The 24,288-nt window shown below is 38.7% G+C and overlaps 1 protein-coding gene across 22 annotated transcripts in view; it reads left to right on the top strand.

The window, feature by feature from the left end:
• BRSK2 (BR serine/threonine kinase 2) overlaps positions 1-24,288 on the top strand; it is a 621,430-nt gene that overhangs the window by 467,519 nt on the left and 129,623 nt on the right. For all 22 annotated transcript variants that reach the window (XM_060261782.1, XM_060261788.1, XM_060261787.1 and 19 more), the window contains exons 4-5: positions 7,499-7,639; positions 22,299-22,415. In XM_060261782.1, the coding sequence (XP_060117765.1) occupies positions 7,499-7,639; positions 22,299-22,415 (258 nt within the window). The remainder of the gene's footprint in view (positions 1-7,498; positions 7,640-22,298; positions 22,416-24,288) is intronic.

Here is a 24,288-nt window from a genome sequence, read left to right as displayed (position 1 = left end):
TACCTGATGTAGAGTACAAAACTCTCCATAGAGTGCGAAAACGACAACACAATGATGGCAGTGCAACTGAAGCCTTGGATGAAATTCCTCCAAGAGATAAGTTTAGGAGACATTCATTTTTCCCTGTAATTGATGCTCTTCATCCAAATTTGGAAAGAGCTACTGTGTACAGGAGTGTTGCTGACAATTTTTCGTTTTTAACTGATTTGCAAGCAACGAGGGAACAAATTCTCCATGGTGTCAAGAGACTAGAACAAGAATATCCAAAAGATGTTGATCTCAATCTTGTTGATGAACTCTTGACTTTCCACTTGTATGTCAAACAGGCTCATGCACAAAAAGAAAGTTTCAGCCACCAAGACATGTACCAGATAATAAAACAGGAAAAAATCCAGGCTGCTTTTCCAAATGTGGAAACAATTTTTAGATTGTTCCTGTGTTTGATGGTAACTAACTGTTCTGGAGAAAGTTCATTTTCCAGGCTGAAAAGGATCAAAAGTGACCTTCGTTCAAACACAAGAGTGGCTGTCTGGTCTGAGTAGTCTCTATATAGAGAATGATAAACCGCGACGTTGATTTTGATGAAATCATTGATGAGTTTGCAGTCAGGAAAGCTCGAAGGAAGATGTTTTGACATTAAATTGCCTACTGTAAATGTGTTCTAGTTCAGACCTTTATTGGCATAAGAGCAATTAAGATTCACAATCAAAAGTGAGTACAAAGGCCTGAAATATAGTAAAAACAATACATAAACAATCAATTAAAATAGCAGCCAATAATACTAATCAAGAGTAGACACCCAGCAATTAAAATACAGTAGTATGCCTAGATTTAATTTTATAGGCTTCTACTAAGAAGTTTGCAACACATGTAGTAATATGCTTCCGGTCGAGCATTGGAGGGAGGCAGACGTGCAGCTCTATGGCTCCGTAATGATAAGTCTATGATAAGCCTCTTTTAATTTTAATTTTTTGTTTTAACCCTGAAGATTTTACCTTTCCCATCTTAACTCTCTCAACTGTAAGCAGAGTTTTTGAGGAATGCAAACCTCCCCCGCTTAACTGGATAATTGGCTAGCGTCCTCACCATAAATGTGTAAATAGCCTTAACGGGGTAATATGAAAACATGGCAATTTGATTATCTGACTGTTTTGTGTAAACCTCTTCATCAATCATCACTGTATGAATTAAGATAGTTATTTTCAATAAAGTTTAAGATTAAAATTTTTGTCAGTCTTCAAAGGTTACAATGTTACATAATGTTTAGATTTAATTACATGATGTTGACACTAATGACTGTCCTGTTCTTTTTTTCATCAAGTTTGACTATTTCATCATGTGACCTGTGTAAGATAGTGTTGGGCGGGTTGGGGCTTTGGTTAATATATAATAGCTTTTGTTGTAATGTACATATCTGACCTATAGCCCATACAGTCTAGACCCGAATTTAGCCATAAAACTCCCCAAAAACATTCCATGAGGCTGAGCCCTGATAATTCAAAAATTTGTCTAAAACTTGTTGAAAATAATGATTGATCAGGTAACATGGAATATTTTAACTACTCCTAAATTTTCTGAGCATGTATGCCAGACTGCCTGTGTAGGCATGCCGGGCCTACCTCCTTCAGGCCCAAGTAAGGGGCCTCATAACTTAACTAACACAGGGCCTCATTTGTCCTAAATCCGGCACTGCTACTGAACAACAAGAAACTCAACTCATGATTGTGCTGTCAGTCATAAAATGTAGATCAAGGTTGTTTAGGAAAGAAGAAGAAGAATCTCAGTAGCTTACAATCTCCTTTATCTTCTGTGGTATGTCTGTGGTATAATTGTGGTATAATTGTCTAGTTAAGGTTACAAGATGAATGGTTTAAACTGGGTTGGATATGGCAGAAAAAGTTTTCTTTACTAAAGATAGCCACAGAACATTCATTTATACCATTTAAGCCCTAGTAATAGCTACAGTATTTTGCAACTACACCATTTAGCATATTAACTTCCTCTCTGCCCATCAGTTTAGTTTTCTCATAGCAAGATATGGCTGAACTTTTCTGAAATAGTAAGTTGACATTTTGAAAAGCATGCAACAGAAAAGCTGGTTACAGAGTTCCTTGTGCATCTTAAGCAAATGCATCAACACTGTTAAAACATTTCTTATTTGATATTTTCCTTTAAAAAGTTTTTAAAGCCAAGTGACTAATGTATAGGTGAGAGCACACTGTTTACATGCATAAGGCTCCAGGTTTTATCCCTGGAGCTGGAGGACAGCAGACCTGTGAATGATAATGCTGGGTTTAATGGATTAATAGTATGAAACAGGCATGACACTGAGAATTTTCTGGATGAAGCTATGTTTATTCTTAATCTGATTTAGATAGGGATCATGATGGGGAGGAGAAAGGAAATTTAAGCCTTCTCCCCTCCCATGGTTCCCAATCTGAAATAGACCTATGGGGCTGGTATTTGCCTATTCTGGTAAACTTACAGATCCTTGCTTCATCAGGGCAAGTACAATAATAAGACAATGCAATTTACAACTGACATACATGTATATTGTTATATAGAACTACAAGAAGAGATAACAGTATAGTCACAGTCAAGCATCTTTAGACAAGAAAAAAATTATCTTACTGTCTTTGCAGTTTTCTCCTCTGGTTTGTTTGTTTGTTTGTTTTACTCCCTTTTACTTTGGCAGTTTCTTTATTTTTGTTTTGCATATTGTGGATGGCTAAATATCTTCGTAAATGGGTTGGGGAAGATGGAGCTCAGGAGTTAAGCTGCTGCTCTCATCCTTCCTGGAAGGGGAATGGGAACCTTAGGGACAATGGCAACTCTGTTGAGGATGGCAGCAGGATGGCCTGGATGGTTGTATTGTCTGTGCATGCACAGACAGCACTATTTAACTTTTGGGGTAAAATTTAAACACCCTCAATGCATTTTTTCAGTTTCCAGATTTTCTGCAAACCTAGGGAGTGCCCTGAGATAGCTGAAAGACATTTTTATTCTCCCGATTTTCTTCTAATGGAATGTTGTAGCCTCCAATAGTAACACAGAGCATAAGCCTCACCAGTATCCTTAGGCTGATCTTTATTGTTGGAGGCTACTGTGGTCCATCAGAAGAAAACTTGTTTGAGACACTAATGAGCTCTTCAAGAAGACACAAAACAGCTTATATTCAAATAGCAAGTTGGACTCAGGGATCTTTTTCTCCTATACAGAAGCTTCTCTTTTGTTCTAAAGAAGTCCCATTGGCAGCTGTGGAAGAAAGGTGGAAAGAACTCTCTATTTCATTTTGGTATAGTCCCGGGACTGCATCTATAGGACACTACATTGGTCTGAAATTGTTTTTCATCATTCATGGACTGTGATTATACTGTTATCTCTATAACAACATACTTGTATGCCATTTGTAAATTGCATGGTCTTATTATTGGTTCTGCTCTGTTTAGAGACCCTGGTGCCTTGTGTTTTGTTGACCATCAGGGCAAGTATTGGCCATTTCAGGTTGGGAAAACCATTTTGCGGTGAAGGCTTACATACCATTCTTTTCAAGCCATGGCCCAGGCAGAATCAAGATGCTGCATACTAGCTTTTTAAAAGGGGTGTGTGTGGATTATTTGGAGCCCATATATGGAATTAGAAACATCTCATTTGAATGTCAATGTACTGTAATGTATAGAATGTAAGACTAGGGTCTTGGAGACTCAGGTTTGGATTCCCAGTTCATCATAGAAACTTCCTATAAAAACTTCCTATAATTAAAATATGTCCGCAGTTCTAAGACATACATAAGTATATATGATTACAAACCTTCTTACAACAAATCAACAATATAGTCCTTCCGGGTTATGTCGCTTTGCTATCAGGTGGATTCGTGAGCTCTCCTGCTTACGACCCCCCTGAATCAGGGAGGGGGAGGGGTGCCACAGATGTGACACCCCCAAAGAGACCTTGGGGGGTCTCTTAGGCATGGGGCTTTTACAGCAGGGCAGGGGCCCAATGGCAGTTGCTCCTGTTCCTTCTGTGTGCCCTGAAGCTCTTCCCGTCATGATCGCCATTACCGCAGCAAGAGCTGAACGCCCAATCGCTTGCTTTTCTTTTCTTCAATAAGCTTTTGATCTATCACCCCTCTGTCTCAAGCATGACAACTCTACAATGCAAGTAAGTCAGCTTTCAATTACCAAGGACTAATGGGTCATTTTTACATTTTAATGACCTGACAGTTCAAAGGAAGGGAAAGAGATTGATATATCTAATTTCCCTGTGAATGAGCTGTGGAAAGCTAAAGAACATCTCTAAGTACTGGAAACAATTTGAATTAATCGGAATATGGACACTTAAATTGACCCAGATCATAATTGGATATTTGTTAAAGAGACTATTATTCGGCTGCAATACGGTCTGAACGAAATGAGATACTTGTTAGAGGGATTTCTTCTTGTCGTCTGATTTGAAATTCATACGCTAACATTTAAAACTCCAGTTGGAGGAGACTGGGAAGGACGGGCTATCTGGTACTCTGAGCTACTTTTCAATCTGGATTAATGGACTGAGTTTGCTGACAGAGAAAAATGGCTTTGCTAAGCAAAATTTTTTATAAAAAAGATATTTTAAGCAGTTGGAAATCTCTGAGGCAAGATATTGGTTTATTGGCAGACTTGGTTAAGAAGCAAATGGAAGCTTTTTTGCTGAAAGCTAGCGAAATCTCAAATCTACATGAGCAGAGTGCTAAAGAGAACCCAGTGATGTCTGTGGAATTGAAATGGGAGACTGACATGTTGGGAAACGATCAAAAGAAAATTAAAATGGAACCTATGCCGTAGTTAAAAAAGAAGACCGGAAATGGAGACTGACTCAAGCTAGGTTGAGAGGAACAAAGGCTGTGGAATTCTTCTCACTTTCTTCGAGAAGGATGACTGCATTAAGAAGTTAGAAGATGCATTTTAACAAGAAAATCATGATGTGGAAATCTTTCAGAAAGAAGAGCCTCCTGAACTAGACTTTTTTCAGTGGATAGCTGGACATGGACTTTGTAAGAAAATCTGATATGTGAAATTAGAAGGTCAAGTGAGATTTCTTTTTCCTTTTTTGTTTGTTTTTGGGCTATAATGCGTTGTCTTGTTTAAAACAATATGGATTTAACAGTTAAAGGACTAAAAAGTCTTTGAAAAGAATTTTATGTAAAAATAGTTAACTAAGATTAACTTTTAAGAAGGCAGATAGCGTAATTTCCTGATAAATTGCTGAACTTGTTTTTAATAATGATATTAGTTTTTATGTTTGTTATTGATATGGGTAATTCTACAAGTTAATCTATAACTGTTAAGAAGGTAGATATTGTAATTATTTTGCTAATTAGTAGATCTCCTTCTAATATTCTTGTTTGAAGTAATTGTCTATAATAAGATAGATAAACTATTGTGCTCTATTTTTAATTTGTCAAGGATAAAGATATTGTCACAGACTGTGTTAAGGAGAGAGAAGGTGCATATTAGTTATAATTTGGGAGATAGATTTCTTTTTAGTAAGAAGGGTTTCCTGAAATATTCTTATCTTGGAGGGTAGTTGGGTATGGAACTCTCAATAAGAACAGGTATGTGATTTTTATTTTTGGGTCATAATAAGTTGTTTTTCCTAGCCCAATAGGGATATAAGAGGTGGACTAATTGTTAAAAAGGCAGACAGCATAGATGTTGTGTAAACTGGTAGATTTGTTTTTAGTATGCCTCCCAGGAGAAACTGTTCATATTGAGATAGACAAAATACTAGGTTGTATTTTTTTTAGCTTCTTAAGGATAGAGATATGAATTTTTTGTGTCTATGTTAATGAGGATAGCGTTAAACTAACAAACTAGTCTGTGTTTTTAACATGGTCAAGCCAAAACAGCTAGTTCCGTGCTGAGACTGCTCTGACTTGTTTATACTTATATGTGTTGAAGAAGAACTGTTTAGACTTGTATTGCAAATAATAGCTTAGTAAAAATGTTTTATAATGGAAGATAAAGATGGTAAAATATATGGAGAATTCTATACTCGCAGGTAGAACGAATTGGATATTTTATTTGGAGGTAGATTTAAAATTGATATATTTGTATTTTTCTTCCCCCCCCCCCAGCTTTTCCCATTCTGTATATGCCCTCCCCCCCCTCTTTTTCTGCATTTATGCTTATGCTTCTTTCTTTTGTAGTTAATAAAAAATTATATTTAAAAAAATCAACAATATAGTCTTGTGCAAATTTATTCAAAAGTCCAGTGGTACTCCCTGGCAAATAAATGCACATAGAATTCAGATGCATAATTTTTCCATTAATTGATTTTTACCTTTTTATTAAAGGAATATATCATGCTAGAAACATTGATTTGTTTTGTTATTTTCTTATATAGTTTTTTAATTTTTACATCAGAGCCATCTACTGAAATTTATTTACAGAAGTTCTTCAGTCAGAATCTTTTGTGTCCAGTACTTCGCATATAATAATTTTGCAGTCTCTAACCTCTGATCTTTTATTTAAGGATTTGGAGTTTTAAAATTAATTTTATTAAAAAGCAAGCAAATAACAAATACATACATAAGTACAAAATTATATACGACATTATCAGTCTAAACTCCCTTGCATCCTGCTTCCATGGGCATAGAAAACCCTTTACCAGCAACTGACAATTTTAATACTATTTCCAATTATACAATTGTCAGTTCCAGTTTTTGTAGCACTCTTGACTATAGAAGGTCTACTGTATGTGTATCTCTATTTTTCTGATTAGCAGTTAATTTCACTAAAGTGTGGATCTTTATTTTCAACAACCAGTCTTGTAGTTTAGAATTTGTTTGTTTTGTTTTGTTTCCACTGCCTGGCAAAAACAAGCTTGGCAGCAGTAATCATATACAAGGTAACCATTTGCTGATCTCTAGTGATATCAGGTAGATATTTCAGCAACAGTGCACCTGGTTTATAGATTTGTTGATCTTAAAGGTGCCATTGAACTCTAACTTTGTTGTGTTGCTTCAGACCAACATGGCTACCCACCTGGATCTAGCTTTACACTCTTATTTTTAAATCTGGAAACATTAAAATTATTTTTTTCTTGTATGATAAATATTTTAAACCCAGAGAATTAATTTTTTCCCTCAGGAAATATGGTTTCAACAGGAAGTTTCAGGTAACATGATAGCCCTGAATATGAAGTTTAAATGTGCATCAATATTTGTTCCACCAGTGTTATTTTAGATCATGTCTAGGGAGAATTTCTTACAAAGCACTAGAGATCAATCAATAAGGACTTCAAGCAATGAAGTCATCTAATTGCAAAATGTATCCACATTTCAAGAAGATTTAAGAACTCCAAGAATTTATTTTGTTTACAGAACAGTTTAAAACGTACAAGGGTAATAATTTACAAACTGCCATGCTGTTTGATTATACAGGAAGGTTTTCTATGTATAGATATATCAGATATCTGATTGCATATAAACCAAGACCTGTTTCTTACTCTCTTGTAGGTATTTGGTGCTAGAACATGTATCCGGTGGTGAACTTTTTGACTATCTTGTAAAGAAGGGAAGATTAACACCAAAAGAAGCTAGGAAGTTTTTCCGGCAGATCATCTCCGCTTTAGATTTCTGTCATAGTCATTCAATATGGTGAGTACAGAAACTTAACAACATCTAAGTGATAATGTTGATTACAGATATAGTGGGTGATATCTGAGAGCTAGTGTGGAGTAGACTAGGAATGGGGAGACCTAGTTCTAAACTTCTGATCTGTCATGAAGCTCACAGGAGGGGGTGTGTGTGTCATGGACCAGCCAACCTTTCAGCATACCTACCCAAGCATAGGTGAAGATAAAGTGGAAGAGGAGAAAAACATGCTGACTTCCCTGAACTTCCTGGAGGAGCAGAAGGATAAAAATAAAAGAGAGCTATAGGCTTGGATCATAGCCTCTTTCGACTTGTACCCCTATTTGTTTATTATGGAAGTGATCCTCTGCAGCTGACCAAGTTAATGTAAAGCTAGACACTTTTCAACTCATTAAAATACATTGGGTTTGCTTTAGTGTTTCCAATGTCAGAGGAACATGCTCCACAGCTCCACAGCAGAGCACCACCCCCACAATGATAAAAGATGCTGACCGAGAAAAACAAAGATTAGGACTCAAATCACAGGTGATTACACAGCAGATCAGTTTGAAGGTTCTTGTTAGCTAGTGGTTGGACTGCCAGACTAGAAACAGCGAGACGTAGTCTCAAATCTCCTCTCAACCATAAAGCTCACTTGGTAATCTTGGGTCAGTCCATTTCTCTCACCCTAACCTAATGTTACTGTGATGATAAAATGAATGGAGACCCAGAAAGGTGAAGACCCAGAAAACATAAGGGGAGAAGGGGAAGATCTGCACACTTCCTTCATTTTTCTAGATTTGGAGGAGCACTAGGGAGGGAATCTCCTATAAAATACTTTATGTTTAGGAATGACTGAAATGTTTTATGAGCTCTGTATAGCGTCAAGATTGTTATGAAAAATATTCTGCAATATTAGATAATTGCTATAAATAATATAGACATTTTCAACGTATTTCAAGACATATTTAGAGGTTTGTCCGTAGTTAATTGTCAATAACTATTGAAGAGTGTGCCGGTATTAAAAAGCTTAACTTGATATCAAGAGTTTAACTCCAGAATGGTGTTAGTCCTAGTGTGACTGTATGAGATCACTTCTGTCTAAATAATACACTTTCTTTAGTTTGATAAAACATGTGCATTTTGTTAGCCATTTTCCCCCTACCTCTCGGATGGCAAAAAAATTAGATGCATGTGCTAAGTCAACATAAGATGCAGAGGTCTGCATCTCTCTCTCTCTCCTCATTTTTCTTTTTTAGTATTCAGTATACTGACAATTTTGCTTGTTGAAAACTATAGTATACTACACTTTAAAATTTGTTAAATATGCCAAAGAGTACAAGTGTCTATGTTAAGTTATCAATGATGTGGTTTATGCTTTTGAAGCAGTAAAATAAGTTTAGGTTTGAAAAGAAAACAAGTATTGCATATATTTCAATATTTCCGAAAACTCGGGGGGGGGGGGGTTCTGAAACAGCAAAACATAAAGCCCCTCCCACTTGACTTTAGAAATTTTATATCTCTAAGAGAACCACATGCACAATTATCAGCTGCTTGGAATAAGAGTGGGATAAAAATATAATGTTACCACTTTTCCTTGCTAGTTACACCCATGTTCATACTGAAGACTGTCCATGGGCTTACTTTGACTTTGTAAAGTAAAATGTAGCATATTGAGCAGTTTATATGTGATTCCTTTTGTACACAAAACCTCACCCCCCCTTAGATTAAGAGAGGGAGGCACCTACTGTCACATTCATTTACAACAAACACTTTAAACTAAGAAAATCAAAGCCCAGTGGGACTAGCAGCTTAATTTATAAGGGTCTTGAGGGCACTTGCCAATAAATAAGAATAATATGTGTCATATTGCGCCTAGTCCCTGAAGAAACTTGGGACAATTACCAATTCAACAAATTCATTTTATGGCATCCTTGACTTATAGAAAACCTTCTGGTGTTGGCAGCCTTACCTAGACCCTGTATGGGCTTTTGAATTCTTGTTGCCTTTAATTTCCTTTCCAATAGGAGTAATTTTCTTTATCAGCTGTTATTGATACTTATTAACTCACTTGGATGATTTAACTGTAGAGTGTGGTTTAACCTGTAGCTTTCAGACCATGTTTTAAATTGAGCCAGTTTCCACTGGCTGCTGCTTTAACAAGTTTGAGTAATTTTTAAATTGCACCGAAATTGAGTTTTTGTCACCAATTGTAATGCAAGGTTTCTGTACAGCTACTGACTCATAACTGCACACTTATTTCTCAGTAATGCTATTTCCTAAACTTTGATTGGCTGAGAGCTGTGATTTACATAATGGTTATACTGGTGTTTCTGAGCACAGACTGCATTGTTACGTTTAATCTGATAGGCTAAATACTCCATTAGAATGTGCAATGCATAACCAGTGTTTTGCTACCAAAATATATATGCAGTGACTAGATACCTTTTTTGCTTCATTGACTACAATTGACTACATTGACTTGCTATATCCATAAATATTTGCTTCATTGACTACATTGACCTGCTATATCTATAAAAAGAGGAGGAGCCTAATTATTTCACAAAGGTTCCTATATGGAATTGTTGTACGTTTCTTTCAATAGGAAAGGAAGAGAAACTTCAGAAAACTACTGAGTTGAATTTGATGTGCTATACAATCACTTGCACATTTGGTGAGGTCTGTCTCCAAGAAAAGTACATAAGATTGCAGCATTAGCATACAGCTGAGCTATAGACACGGGTGGGGGGGATCTGAACATTTTTGTAAATAATTATGGAAATCATGTTTGCATAGATCACACTGTATAACTGACTGGAGAAGACAAAGATATTTGCACACAAACTTTAAGTGGTACAAAATGAATAGTTGCAAAATACCAACCTCATATGTTGCCATTATGGTTCCCTTTCTGGGCTGCTCTGCTCCTTCTATCCAGGTTAGCCTAATTTCTAGCAGGTTTGCATTTGGGGGCAGAGCAGCATGCCGCAGTTGCATAAATCTTCAGCATGAGTCTACAGTTGTGAGATTTAGTTGGGAGTTAAAAATCATAGGTGAATCATCCCCAAAGAAAGCATGGGAAGCCAGATATTTTCTGATACAGACTCTGACCATGATATTTTAGCATCTTTTTTTTGTTTCTAATATGATAGCAATTAAAAAGGTGCTGGAATGACAATCTAAAAATATTGCATTAATTATAAACCAACAATGAGTATGTTTTGAATTCCACTAAGCTAAAAGTATAGATAAACTCACAAGAAAAGAATAGTGACAGGACATGGAGTAGTATGAATGCCAAGTCCAGAGAAAATAGGCAAGCAGCACAGATGGGTTTATAACAGTCAGCAGAGCACAAGGGAGAGCTGACAGAAATCAATAACAGCTTGAGGGCCCAATCTGAAACTCATTAAAATTAATGGAGAGAGTCCCCGCTTACTTTGGTAGCCACTGGATCTGGCCAAGAGATTTTTTTTTTGTTATTATTAAACTATATGACTGAACTCATAAGTCCTTTGGACTGGTGGTTCGTCAGTCCACCAGACAATTACAGTTTCACATTTAACAAAAGGCCTGCAGGTTACTGCTTACATGATCAGAGCTGCCATTTTAATAAGCTGCAAGGTTTTTCTTTGTAGAATATGTTTATTTGGAGTTGCACCTTTTGGATGATGCTCAGTTGATGTGAGATTATATAATCTATTGATAGTGTCTGAACTTGGAGACCTGAATCAAGCCCTTCTGTAACCCATATTCACCAGATGTCCTTGGAAGATCACTCTGTCCCCCTATCAGTTTCACTTCTAAAAGACAAATTCCCTTCTATTTAAAATAAGCCATAAGCAAATCACTTTTTAAATTGAGTGCATCATTACAGAAAGGTTTAGATTCATCACTGCTCAGTTCTGAGGTGAAATTTCTGTTGAAATTGGGTGTTTGTCCCAAAGCTATTAAAAATCCTCCTCTTTTAGGACTGTACTGTTAGAAACCTAGATGGGAATACAGATATCTTGGCCTTTTGCCTCATTAGGATTTCTATCCTGAAGTTCCAGAATAGGTGAAAGCCTTACAGTCTTGAGAGGAGATGAATGGAGTATAACAACAGAGTCTCAGTTAATTACTCTTAGTACTTCACAGTTAAGAAGGATACATCAGACTCCAATTTTGTCATGTTTATTTGCTTCTCTGTGTTTCTCCCATGAAACAAATAGCAACCATGTAGACTTAGCTTGTTATTCTTCTTTGGTCTCTGCATCTGTTAAAACATCTTCATTATGTTAAATGGTAACCTTATAAACTATTATTCCCAGGGCTTTTTTTGTAGCAGGAACTCCTTTGCATATTAGGCCACACACCTATGATGTAACCAATCCTCTAAGAGCTTACAGGAGTGTGTGACCTAATATGCAAAAGAGTTCCTGCTTCAAAAAAAGCCCTGATTCCTGAATCTGATAAATAGCTTCAATATGTTCCATGCTAGTTTACTGCCCATCCTCTGCCTATATGCATGGACTACTAAATTCTGTTTCATTGTATCTGAGGAAGACAATGAAAGCTCCTACACAAAAGCTCCTACACTGAATAAAACTTTGATGGTTTTAAAGATGCCACTGGATTCCAACTTTGTTTCACATGTTACCTTGTGATCTTTATCTAACAATCATTTTAGGTATAGTATTTTCTATAGCATTTTCATAAACCTGGTGCTTAGCTCTGTCATTTTCACAGCACCCTCAGATGTATTCTGCTTTACCAGTAGGAAATTGACACTGACATAGGGTTTATGTCTATGTATGGATTTTAACTCAGCTCTCAGTTCCAAGTTGACCAATCTAGGTAATAACACCTTAATGCTGAATCTATGCTTGACCATCACTATCCACTCCTATGATTTGCTGTGCTGTCTCATAAAGACTGATAGCACAAAACTGATTTGTCAAGGAAGTCCATCCTGTTTTATAATCCTGGAGTTGGTGAAGAAAAGCTTTTCATTAATAAGTTAATCATTAGCATTATTCAGTGCTCTGCAATCAATGTGAAAGCTTTTAGCTTCCCTGGATGCTGGTGATTATAATAGAATCTGAATAATCCTGATTGAAATTTGAAAGGGGCAGAGGAAATTCATTTCATAGTGAAAAAATATATAATTTCTTTTAAAAAATGATGCCTGACCTCAACCTGTCAGGAGACAGCAAGATGACAAATCATTGAAAACAATCAGGTTATGCAGTCATGATCACAGTGAAAATGAAGGCTTCTCTTTCAGCTAATGATGGGACATGGATGCTTGTTACACACTGATACAATAGATAGATAGTTTTGTACTCATTCCAACCATGCTAGCTTCATATTAATATAACAGCTTTATATTTATCAGTGGCCAAAGATGGAATCCGGGCTGTAAAAACCTGAAAACTTTTCCCCACAGTGTCTGTGGATCTGAAGGTTATTGCATATGCCCAAAAATTACATCAGATTACCAAAGAATTAGTGCTGTTTCACAAAAAAAACCACACACACCCAAACCCCCCCCCCCACTTGTTTGACCAGAGGTAACCAAGAAATAAAAGCAATGCTTATCTGAACCACTTTTATTTATCTTTAAAAATATTGTTGCCTCTTACCTGATTTAAATTGTGTTCCCTTTCTCACATATACTATCCAATTTAAAACTGGCAATGTGATATCTGAACTGAAAAAAAACCTGTTGTTTTTCCATCAGTGTTAGGTTTGCCAAGTCCCCTCATCAATCTAGCAGGGAGATTTGGGAGGCATTCCAGGGGTGAGTAGGGATATCACATGACATCCCTGATGCAATGACACCATTTGGAAGTGACATCATTACATTGGGTATGTTGCAGAGGGAATGTTCTGATTTGGGAGCAAACTCTATGGTAAAATTGGCTTAAATGTATTGGGGATGTCTCATGGCAATGTTGCTGCTTAGGGGTGGTTTCTCCTACCTGCCAGATGGTCTGTGGTAGGGAGAAGCCCCCAAAACTGGGGGAATTGATACTATAGATAAAATTGTCAAAATCAGAATTACAGTATCAAAAGAAATTCTCCACAAAAACAACTTTGTTTGTAAGGAACAAAAATATCCAATTTTTAATCAGAAATCAATAGGACAAGTCCAACATAATGGTTCTTTCCAAAGGTTTGCTAAAACAAACCTTTGCCTTTCTCTTCGTACCCTAGATGGCAGTTTAGACAGATATCTCTCGCAAGGAAGTTCTGAAACTTGAAGACGATCACAGAAGAAGCCTCTCATATCACCTATCCTCAAAAAGGTCTTTTCAGTTCAATATGACAGAGAGCAAGGCCTCATTTTGATCTCAAATAAATACATTTTTACTTCATATTTTTTACAAAAAGAAATGTGTACGTGGGGAAATGCATAAATTTAGACAAATGGCAAATTATATCCAATCTCCTTGAACCTCTGCCCTTCTGTCCATCTTAGTTCTAATATTACTACTATATATTTAGCTTATGGCCCCTCAGCTTCCAATTGAACTATTGTCCAAGTACCTGGTAGTTTTAAGTATGGGGTTAGTCACACAGCTTATTCTTTGAACAGGATACCTACTATCTACTGATACATGCATGTGAAGTGTAGTAAAAACTGGAGGTACCTTGAGGAAATGTCTTTATCAAGATGTTCAGGAACCAAAGATGGAGCTACAATAGGAATTGTCTGTATAAGTGAATCCCCTATTAAAACTACTAGTGAAATTCCTAATCAGTCTTTGTCCTTTACATAGTTTAGATGTTAACAACTTCCTTGTACAAATGATAGTTGTAAATCATGGCAGCTAGGTTTTATCCTAACATACAGTTGGATTTTCTGCATAAGGTGAAAGCAGCATTGAGATAACTAAGACATTTTTTCTACGGGCGTTTTCGCACTCACCTTCAAGTGGCGCGACCACCCTCTTCACAGTGGAGGATCTGCGCGGATTTCGCACAAGAAGCGCCGGAGCAGCCAAAAGAGCCGGAAAGTTCCGTCGCGAAAGCCGCTCAAATGGAAACCGCCAAGAAGCAGGAAAACGGTTGAGCGGCTTTTGCGACAGAACTTTCTGGCTCTTTTGGCTGCTCCGGCGCTTCTTGTGTGAAATCCGCGCAGATCCTCCGCTGTGAAGAGGGTGGTCGCGCCACTTGAAGGTGAGTGCGAAAACGCCCTACCTGTATTTCTCAGACTCTTCAGAAAATGCAGTAGTCCCAGTAACAAGTGAGGGCCATAGTGTACATAGACGTGATTTATGGTGGTGCCACAAAACACTTGCCTAGGACTTCAGAGCAGCCAAAGGTTAACATTGGTCTTGCACCCTGCCAGAACAAGCCCAATTTTGTTTCATGTGTATGCATTAGCTAACTCACAAACCTGTTTCAGTGATGACTGGACAGAGGCTGGTTTGGTCATGCACTATTAGTGACTTTATGCTGGTTGTAGAACAAAATAGGAAACAAGTAGCACCTTTAAGACCAACAAAGTTTTATTCAGAATGTAAGCTTTTGTATGCATGCAGACTTGTTCAGATGAAGGAATGGGGTACAGTGAACTGAAATACATATAAGAAAGGAAATATCAGTCTGTACCTGTGTTGTCTCTGAAGGACCACCTGTCTCGAATCTTTCTGAATGGTGGCGGACCATAAGTGATGTAATAAACAAATGAAATAAGTGAAGGCTAGCTTTGGCAATGTAACAATAGCCTAAACTTATTTTTTAATGAAAACAGTAAAGGAGCAATGACCATATTAAAAACCAGGGGGGGGGGGGTTGCTCTCAGAAAAATCATCTTTTTCAAAGCATATCATGTCCCACTCTCAAAATGAGGAGCTATTTTTGAAAACATCACCTAGCAAAGTTAGGGTAGCCCCGGATACAATGGGGGAGCACTTGGTTATGGGAGGTGAAAGGGCATTCAAACTTGTAAATGTCCTGGTGGAAAGAGCTTGCAGCTATTTCAGTCCCATCTACTGTCTGTAGGAATGGTGCAGGAGCACTGTAGGCAGTCACTTGTGAGTCATATCAGAGCTGGGGGAATAGCTGTGGGGGAGGAACTGCAGCAGCTCCCATTTTAGATTTCCTCAGGAGGCCATTCTCTCTACTGACAGGAAAAGTAAAAACCCCACATACCGTGAGGGATTTACAAGGAATAGCAGGGTGAACAGCTAAAAGAATCTGGATTGGCTGCTCGTGACACTACCAAATGACATTGTGATTGGTCTAATTTCTGTGTTGCATACATTGGCTTTTCACTTCTGGTCCATCTCTTGCATGGTGCCTATATCCCAGTGTTGACAAATAAAACTATGATTACAAGAAAGGCACAATGGCAAACCTGACAAGGCTTCTCTAGTAATAAATGCTGCCAATTATTTTACAGGGAGGGTAAACACTGAGATGAAATTCCCTGTACTAATGAGTGGCAAGATTTTGTTATCTGGTTTTTAATCTGGGTTATGTGAGGTTTTCAGAGGGCACTTGGAGGAGGTGACACAGGATTTTGCATGAATATTGATAGATGACAATTACTAGAGCCTCTTCTCTTCTCTTCCAGTTGCCTGAGGCCATGTCTGCTGGGGTATGCAGAGAAGGCTCTGTGTATACATTTTTGTGGGGACAAATGGAAAGAATAAGAGTTTTGTTTGCATCCTTTTTCAGTAAAGAGAGAGAACCAATTTCAAAACCATATATCAGGATACCAGAGTAGTACAACAACAACAACAACAAGCCTTTATTGGCATAAAACAGATTTAGCAGTACAAATAACAATGTAAGTAATATAAAATCCTGGAAAATAGAGTACGCAGGGGAGCTAATGTACATAACATGAGTAAAATATATGTCATTTCAAGTTTAAAAAAATTAAATGAATAAAACAAGATATGGTCATTCCAGAGCCAGTCTTTGTCGGATTTCCATGGCCTGTTGAAGAAATTCGGCAACCGTTAAAGTTAACTCAGAGCAGGTGTCATTTAAAAGTCTGTAGACTTTGCCTGAATCAGCACAGCTCAACATATCTGCTAAAATATATACGACGACTATCATCATAAAGGGGACAATTCAATAATACATGGGAGATAGTTTCGATAGTTTTGACAATATCTGGCAGAGTAATCAATCCTGTTAAATCTGCCAAATAAAATAGCAGATGGTAATGCATTGCATCTCGTTAATGAGAAAGCATGCCGTTGTTGTAGTGCTTGCAGAGAGGAGAATTATGACGCTAATTTCCCTACAGAAAGAGGAAGTTCAAAATTCAGCGGGGAGCAAGTTTTGTTGGCCAGGCTATATAATGTTTGCATTTCAATATCCAAGATTCTAAGCTTAAGTTTCAAGAATGCATCTTTTAAGGATAGCATAAAAGGTGAATCTATATCAATGCCCATAGACTTAATTTTCCTCTCAATAAATACTAACCAATTTGACATATTGGATTCTGGGAGCAGTTGATATAGAAGGCTCTCCGAATCAGAGTAGAAATGTAGCCATAACCAATATTTAAATAACATTAGCCATGCTTGTGTTTCCACAAGATTCATCCCTGTTTCTAAACATAGAACTGCATATGGTACGCACTTCGGGAATCCCAGGATTTTCCGTAGAAATTTTGATTAGACACCTTCAATGTTGTTGTCCAAGGCTGTGATCCAAACTGGGACCCCATATAAGAGCTGTGGTATCACTTTAGCCTTAAAGATTTTTAGCGCAGCTGGGACAAACTGATTGCCTCTACTATAAAAGAAGCGCTGAATAGCTGCAACGTTAACATTGACTGACTTAATTATACAGTTACGGTGATTAGTCCAAAGTGTGTTATATTGGAAATAAATTCCTAAGTATTTTAGTATTTTACTTGTTCCATCTCTTTGCCACCTATTGACCATTTAGTTGGCTTCCAAGAGTTGGAACTACCAGAGTAGTAGAACAAAAAGAGCTACTCAGGATTTGGTGAGCTGTAACTTGTAAAATGTATATTGTATTTAAACAGAATTCAGACTCTAAATCTGTGAGAATCTGAAGTCTGTGAAGTACACAAAATGCCAGCCATCATTTAGAAACAGGCTCAAGATAGTTTTACCAGACAGAAAATTAACCTAATTGTATTCCAAAAGGTGAGCTCTTCCTTCTCATTGCCCTACAATGTTTGACAGGTGTTTGTCCATCATGATGAGAGTCAGTTTGGTGTAAAGATTAAGTGTGTGGACTCTTATCTGGAGAACCAGGTTTGATTCCCCACTCCTCCACTTGCAGCTGCTGAAATGACCTTGGGTCAGCCACAGCTCTCAAAAGAGTTATCCATGAAAAGGTAGCTTCTGTGAGATCCCCACCCACCTCACAGGTTGGGGGAAGAAGATAAAGAAGATTGTAAGCCACTCTGAGACTGATTCAGAGAGAAAGGCGAAGTATAAATCTGCAGTCTTCTTCTTCATTGGAATTCTGGCTTTTTCTTCCCAGAACACCACATTCCAGGCAGGTGTCTTTGATGGGCAATAACACATTACAAACATTAAAAAGAGTCTCGACTTCACCAGTGCTCATGCAAGACTGAAAAGTGAGATGGAAGAGGTGATTGAAGACCTAGAGGATGTACCATGAAAAAGTCAGAGTGGGTAGAGGGCATTGGGCCGAGCTAAGTTTCTCTGCATTATTGAGGCAAAGATGGCAATGGAAATAGGCATTGCTTATGAGCTAATTACCTGAGTACCTTTTGACAAGGTGAGTGAACATTATGGACAACAGATGTGGCTCAGTGGTAGAGCATCTGCTTGGCTTGTAGAAGGTCCCATGTTCAGTCCCTGGCTTCTCCAGTTAAAAGGATCAGGTAGGAGGTGATGTGAAAGACCTCAGCCCAAGACCTTGGAAAACTGCTGTCAGTCTGAGTAGACAATACTGACTGTGATGGACCAAGGGCCTGATTCAGTCTAATACATTCATATGTTTAGCGTCTCCTCCTTTTAGAACGTCCAATTAGCTACCTGGAGATTGAGCAAGGTTGATAGGGTAGGTAGACTGTTCCCTGACCAGGATAGTCCAAGATAGCCTAATTTCATTAGATCTCGGAAGCTAAGCAGGGTCAGCCCATTTTAGCACTTCTTTGTGAAATCACCAAAGAAGAGTAGGGTTGTTTCACAGAGGCAAGTAATGGCAACCCACTTCTGAACATCTCTTGCCTTGAAAACCATATGGGGTTGCCATAATCTGACTGCAACTTGAAACCAAAAGAAAAAAAACACTTCAAAATAAAACTAACTTTTAATATCAGCTGTGCAGTCTCTGTATACATTGTGATGTGTGTGTGTACTGCAGGGGAAGCTTGCACTTCCTAAATGGTGCGCTTTCCTTATGATCACTTGTACAGGCTGTCTCTCATTCACTTACAGACACCCACCAGGTTGCAGGTGGAGATCTCTGGGAATTACAACTGGTCTCCAGTTGACAGAGATAATTCTCATGGGTCGTTTTCGCACTCACCTTAATCAGCAGCGACGACCCTCTTCACTGCGCAGGATCTGCGCGGATTTCGCATTAATTGCCGCGGAGCACCCAGAAGAGCCGGAAAGTCCCGGCGCTTTTGCGGCGCAAACGGAAACTGGTTTTTGGCGGTTTCCATTTGCGCCGCAAAAGTGCCGGGACTGTCCGGCTCTTCTGGGTGCTCCGCGGCAATTAGTGCGAAATCCGCGCAGATCCTGCGCGGTGAAGAGGGTCATCGCTGCTGATTAAGGTGAGTGCAAAAACGACCATGGAGAAAAGAGCTGTGTTGGAAGTTGGTCTCTATGACATCATATACACTGCTAAAGTCTGTCCACTCCACAAACTCTACCTTCCCCAGGCTTCACCCCCCAGATCCCCAGGAATTTCCTAATCCAGAGCTAGGACCCCTAAACAGACACTTAGAGTGAGATCACATGAGAGATTTGGCCTGACTTAGCCAAGTCTCCCCTCTGAATTTAATGTGCACAATCACACACATACATCTGCTCCCCAGAACCCACTCGTAGTTACCTCATTTTAGGATGGACTGGGACCGGATTAAATAGCTTTCAGGAACTTTGTGGTAGCAAATCTCTAAAGTGCATTTCCTGGCTGTTTGAATGGCCAGGACATGCAGTGCACCCACTCTGGATGTGCAGGAGTAGTCTGAATGCTCCTCTTGCACATGGGCAGCCTTTGCCTCTCCCAGCAGCAGGGTGGGAGCTGTGTGATTGCTGCAGCATGCATCAAAGAGCATCACCTTTTTAAAGCCAGGATACTGCCACACCAAATTCCCAATGTGATCCCATCCTTCAATCTGCAAAAATACTCAGACATACATGCACTTCCATGCATTCACACATACAAATAGCTTTTCAAAAGAGCAATGCTTCATTCAGGATTATAAATTATCTTCTTGCTTCTTCATCAGTAGAAGGTCTGTGACCATTATTAACTGCCATCCTACAAAGGAGTAGAGTGAGCTTTCTGATGAGCTGTGTCTTCCTCTTTCATCTTTCCTATCTGCATATGCAACTCTGTGTGAGGCATTCTCCCTTGCTTGTTCACAAAGCTGCTGCCTTATTTAATCCTCTTTGCCTGTGATGTGGAGAAAGCCCCTGGAGCATTTCAGCCTCTAGAACAATGAGAGGGTATTGTGTCCTCTGTTCACCTACAGAGTGAGGAGGCAACACATATCATGTTAGACATGGAACTGGAGAGATCAGCTGGAAAGGAACCAAATGAAGTTCATTTACTCTGTGATGTTCCATTAAATGCTGAATAATTAGCACATGTTATAGGGTTTTGTTTTTGATTTCTTTCACTTTTGCACAAGGGGGTTCTTTCTGGATATTAATTAGATCATCCAGGCTGTTGGGATCTTAAAGAAATTGCAACTACCATACCATCTATTTCTTCCCATGTCCATCTGCCTTCTGCTCAGTTTTCCAGTAAATGGAGTTTAGGGAGTCATAAAGATGCAGTATTGATTACCTGCATCGTTGAATCTGTCATACGGCATGTCCCCATCACTTCTTTATCACAGGTAAATAATGATTTCAAAGCATCAGCTGTACTAATCTTGCAATCACAATATCTAGGAATCAACATATTGCATTATTTCTGTGCAGAAAATTGTACCAAAATTCTCTGCTTTGGCTTACCTCAGTTGGAGAGTAACAAATGCAGCAGAAATACAATCAATATGAAATCACAATTGTCACTTTGTACTACATTGCCCTCTTATGATTTCCCCATTCTACTCCCCCGTTTCCAACAATGAGATTTAGAAGTTTATTGTCTTTTCAAGATTAGTATTTTCTCACTTGCACAAATTCACTTGATTTCCAGTCACAGCAACATCAACAATGCTTATTCATAAGCAAGCAGGATTGTTGTTCAGACAAGCTTTGTTCTACAGGACTTGATGTTTTCAAGGAATAACTAGTTGAGCCAAAATTTCATGATTCTGTTTTCATGTCAAACTTTGCAGTTTTGTTAAGCAGCTGTGGGCTAGCTCAGATCCTGTACATCTCCCTAGGGGGGCTTTAAAAAAAACAACACTGGAGTGTTAAGCATAATTCTCTCCCAAGCTATGCTTGATGTCTAGGACTTAGATGGAAAATAAGAGAAAATGTCAACCAAGCTGTAGAAAACACATTGGAAAACCAAGGTGAGTTCGGGGCAATAAGGAAACTAAAATTAAATAGGTCAGTCTGAAGTATGACTAATCCCTTGAAAATCTTTTACAAAAAAGGTTGGAAAAGGATTGTCATGGTGGATAGTCAATATCAAAGCTGTTTTGGTTTGGGGAGGAGCTAAGTGGCTACAGATTTTAGCCTTCCTGAATCCTAGAATTCTAGAGAAGAGAGGACAAATGGACAGTTGCAGAAATCTTGTCTGGGAGTCTCTTTGTGCACTAAAAAAATCTTTGTGTTTGTTAAATGATGGCATGAAGACTTTGAACCAGACATTCAGTGTGAGTTTTGTGTTTCCCAAACTCAAACTACCACTTTTCTCCTCAGCACTGGGATGCACAGGAAGAAACAGTGGCTGGCTACCTTCTTTTCAGTGCTATTTTTCCTTTTTAAAATACACTGTGGAACAGCTATTGGTTCCATTTGAGAAATCATGATACTCACATGGATGTGCATAAGTTTTGTAATGGAGTCAATGGCTGGTCCATAGGGCCCTTTAAGGAGGAGAAAACAGTGAGGTAGGAAAGACAGCCAATGTTTCTGTCTGCACACCCTGGTGACAAGTAGAAAAGACTTTCATTGATCATCTACTCCCAAGTTCTCATGTTGTCATTCAACAAACACAAAGACTTTATAATATATAAAGAGGCCACTAGCTGGCTTTCACCAACCAGGATGGGTAAAGCACTGACTCATTATCTGAGCACGCTCATTTCTACCGCATACTGTTTCTCAGATGTTGAGAGAAACAAATGTAGATTGCTTCATTCAAACAAGCCAGATACATCACTTTCCCTACACAACTCCTTATTTTGTATTTAAAATCATGGTCCTTCACCTCAGTTTTTCAGACTAGAAGGTTATTTTCTCCTATGAAAATGAGGCCAAAATTGAAGCTTTTCCAAAGGACCTAGCGCCATGTTTATCATGTGTTGCTAGAGTCATAAAGAGGAGAAACTGCTCTCTCTGTCTTAACCCATGATCTGCTAATTTCTTTACAGCCACAGGGATTTAAAACCTGAAAACCTATTGCTGGATGAAAAGAATAATATCCGGATAGCAGACTTTGGGATGGCATCACTACAAGTCGGGGATAGTTTGCTTGAAACCAGCTGTGGGTAAGTGATGTAGAACAGCGCTTCCCAGCCTGTGGGGCATGACCCACAAGTGAATCACAAAGCCTGCTGAAGTGGGTCACTGGCTCTTATTGGCTTATGGCAGTTGTTCCCTTCCTTTCCTTGCCTGGTGTCCAGCTGAACTCATGCTGAATCTCTGAGATGGAGTGCTTTGTTTTGTTTTTACAGGAGTTCCTTGCCTTGCTGCCCTGCATTTTTTTTTTTTTTGCCTTTTCTTTAGCAACCCCTTCCATGTTTCATTTGCTGTTAATATCACCTAGCTATTTTTTCAACAGTTAGTCACTGGGGTGCCCTTAAAAAGCTGTTTGTGAATTGCCTGCTTGTTGTGTCAGTTGCAACAAATGGCCAAAGGAATGAGCAGGAAAGCTACTGATGCACTGTTCTTCCCTGCTTCAGATGTTCTGTTTCTTTGTTGCTGTAGATATTTTGTCTCTTCCTCTACTATAAATCTATATTATTTTTCAATCCAAGAAGAATCTGTTGGATGTTCTCCCCAAGGCTGTATCTCACAAGCTTAAAATCCCAGCTTCATTCCCTCCCTCACACTAAACACTGGCAGAGACGGAATACAGAGACTCTGGACAGGATGTACTGGTCTAGAAAACATACGGCATTTAATGTTTAGGAACAGATATATTTTCCAAAAAGAGTAATGGTCTACTTAAGTAAAATGGAATATGAGGTGGTGGTGGTGGTGGGGAAATCCCTCCGTTCTGAATAGTATTGTAAGGGAGAGGAGCTTTTAGCTAAATAGGAAGCAACCTAAGCTGGGGTGGAATTCTAGTAGGAGCTTCTTTGTATATTAGGCCATACACCCTGGATGTAGCCAATCCTCCAAGAGCTTACAAAAAAGAGCCTTGTAAGCTCTTGGAGGATTGGCTACATCAGGGGGGGTGGCCTAATATGCAAAGGAGCTCCTGCTAGAATTTCACCCATAAACCTAAGTAAATCCCTAAGCAATTGTTTTGCTTTCTCAATATCTGCTTTAGATAAGTAAATGGGGTGGGATTCTGGCTTTGTATGATCAGGTGAGACCAAATCCTTCCCCCTGTATCTGTCTGTTTCTCTGAAGTAAATGACATGTAATTCAGTGGGGCTTTCATACAAAGCAGTCCTATGCTTACTTATGTGGGTGTAAGCCCTGTTCAATATAGACACTTGCTTCTGAGTGGACATGCAAAGAATTGTGCATTCTGGGTCGGGTGTGGAAGAGATGCAATAATTCTTGGTGCTGTTTTTTAAATTAAATTTTAAATAGCCAATGGGAAAGTATTTCTGGTAGCCTTCAATGTTCAATAAGATGTATTTGCTGGGTCTATAATTTTTAAAGATCATGAAACTGCAACCTGCAATCAGATAGAGTCACAGAATCGGAAGGGGCTATACAGGCCATCTAGTCCAACCCCCTGCTCAATGCAGGATAATTCTAGAACAGGGGTGGCCAAACTGTGGCTCTTTCACACATACTGTGTGGCTCTTGAAGCTCCCACCACCCCATTTGCCAACTTGGAGAAGGCATTTCTCTCTTTAAATCACCTCTCCAAGACAAGCCAGCTGGAGAATTTAAAGTTAAAGATGCTTTCTTTCCACCTCTTCCTCCCTCCCTCCATCTATTCGCCTTCCTTCTTTCCTGCTCTCAAACATCTGGCGTTCATGTCATGTGGCTCTCAAACATCTCATGTTCATGTCTTGCAGCTCTCAAACATCTGACTTTACTCTATGTGGCTCTTACATTACGCAAGTTTGGCCACCCTTGTTCTAGAGTATCCCTGACAAGTGTTTGTCCAGCTATTGCTTAAAGACTACCAGTGAAAGGGAGCTCACCACCTCCCTTGGTAGCTGTTTAACAACTGGA

The sequence above is a fragment of the Heteronotia binoei genome, chromosome 21 (assembly GCF_032191835.1).
Source record: "Heteronotia binoei isolate CCM8104 ecotype False Entrance Well chromosome 21, APGP_CSIRO_Hbin_v1, whole genome shotgun sequence".
In the NCBI taxonomy this organism is placed as follows: Eukaryota; Metazoa; Chordata; class Lepidosauria; order Squamata; family Gekkonidae; genus Heteronotia; species Heteronotia binoei.
This window is presented reverse-complemented; position numbering and strand designations above follow the sequence as displayed.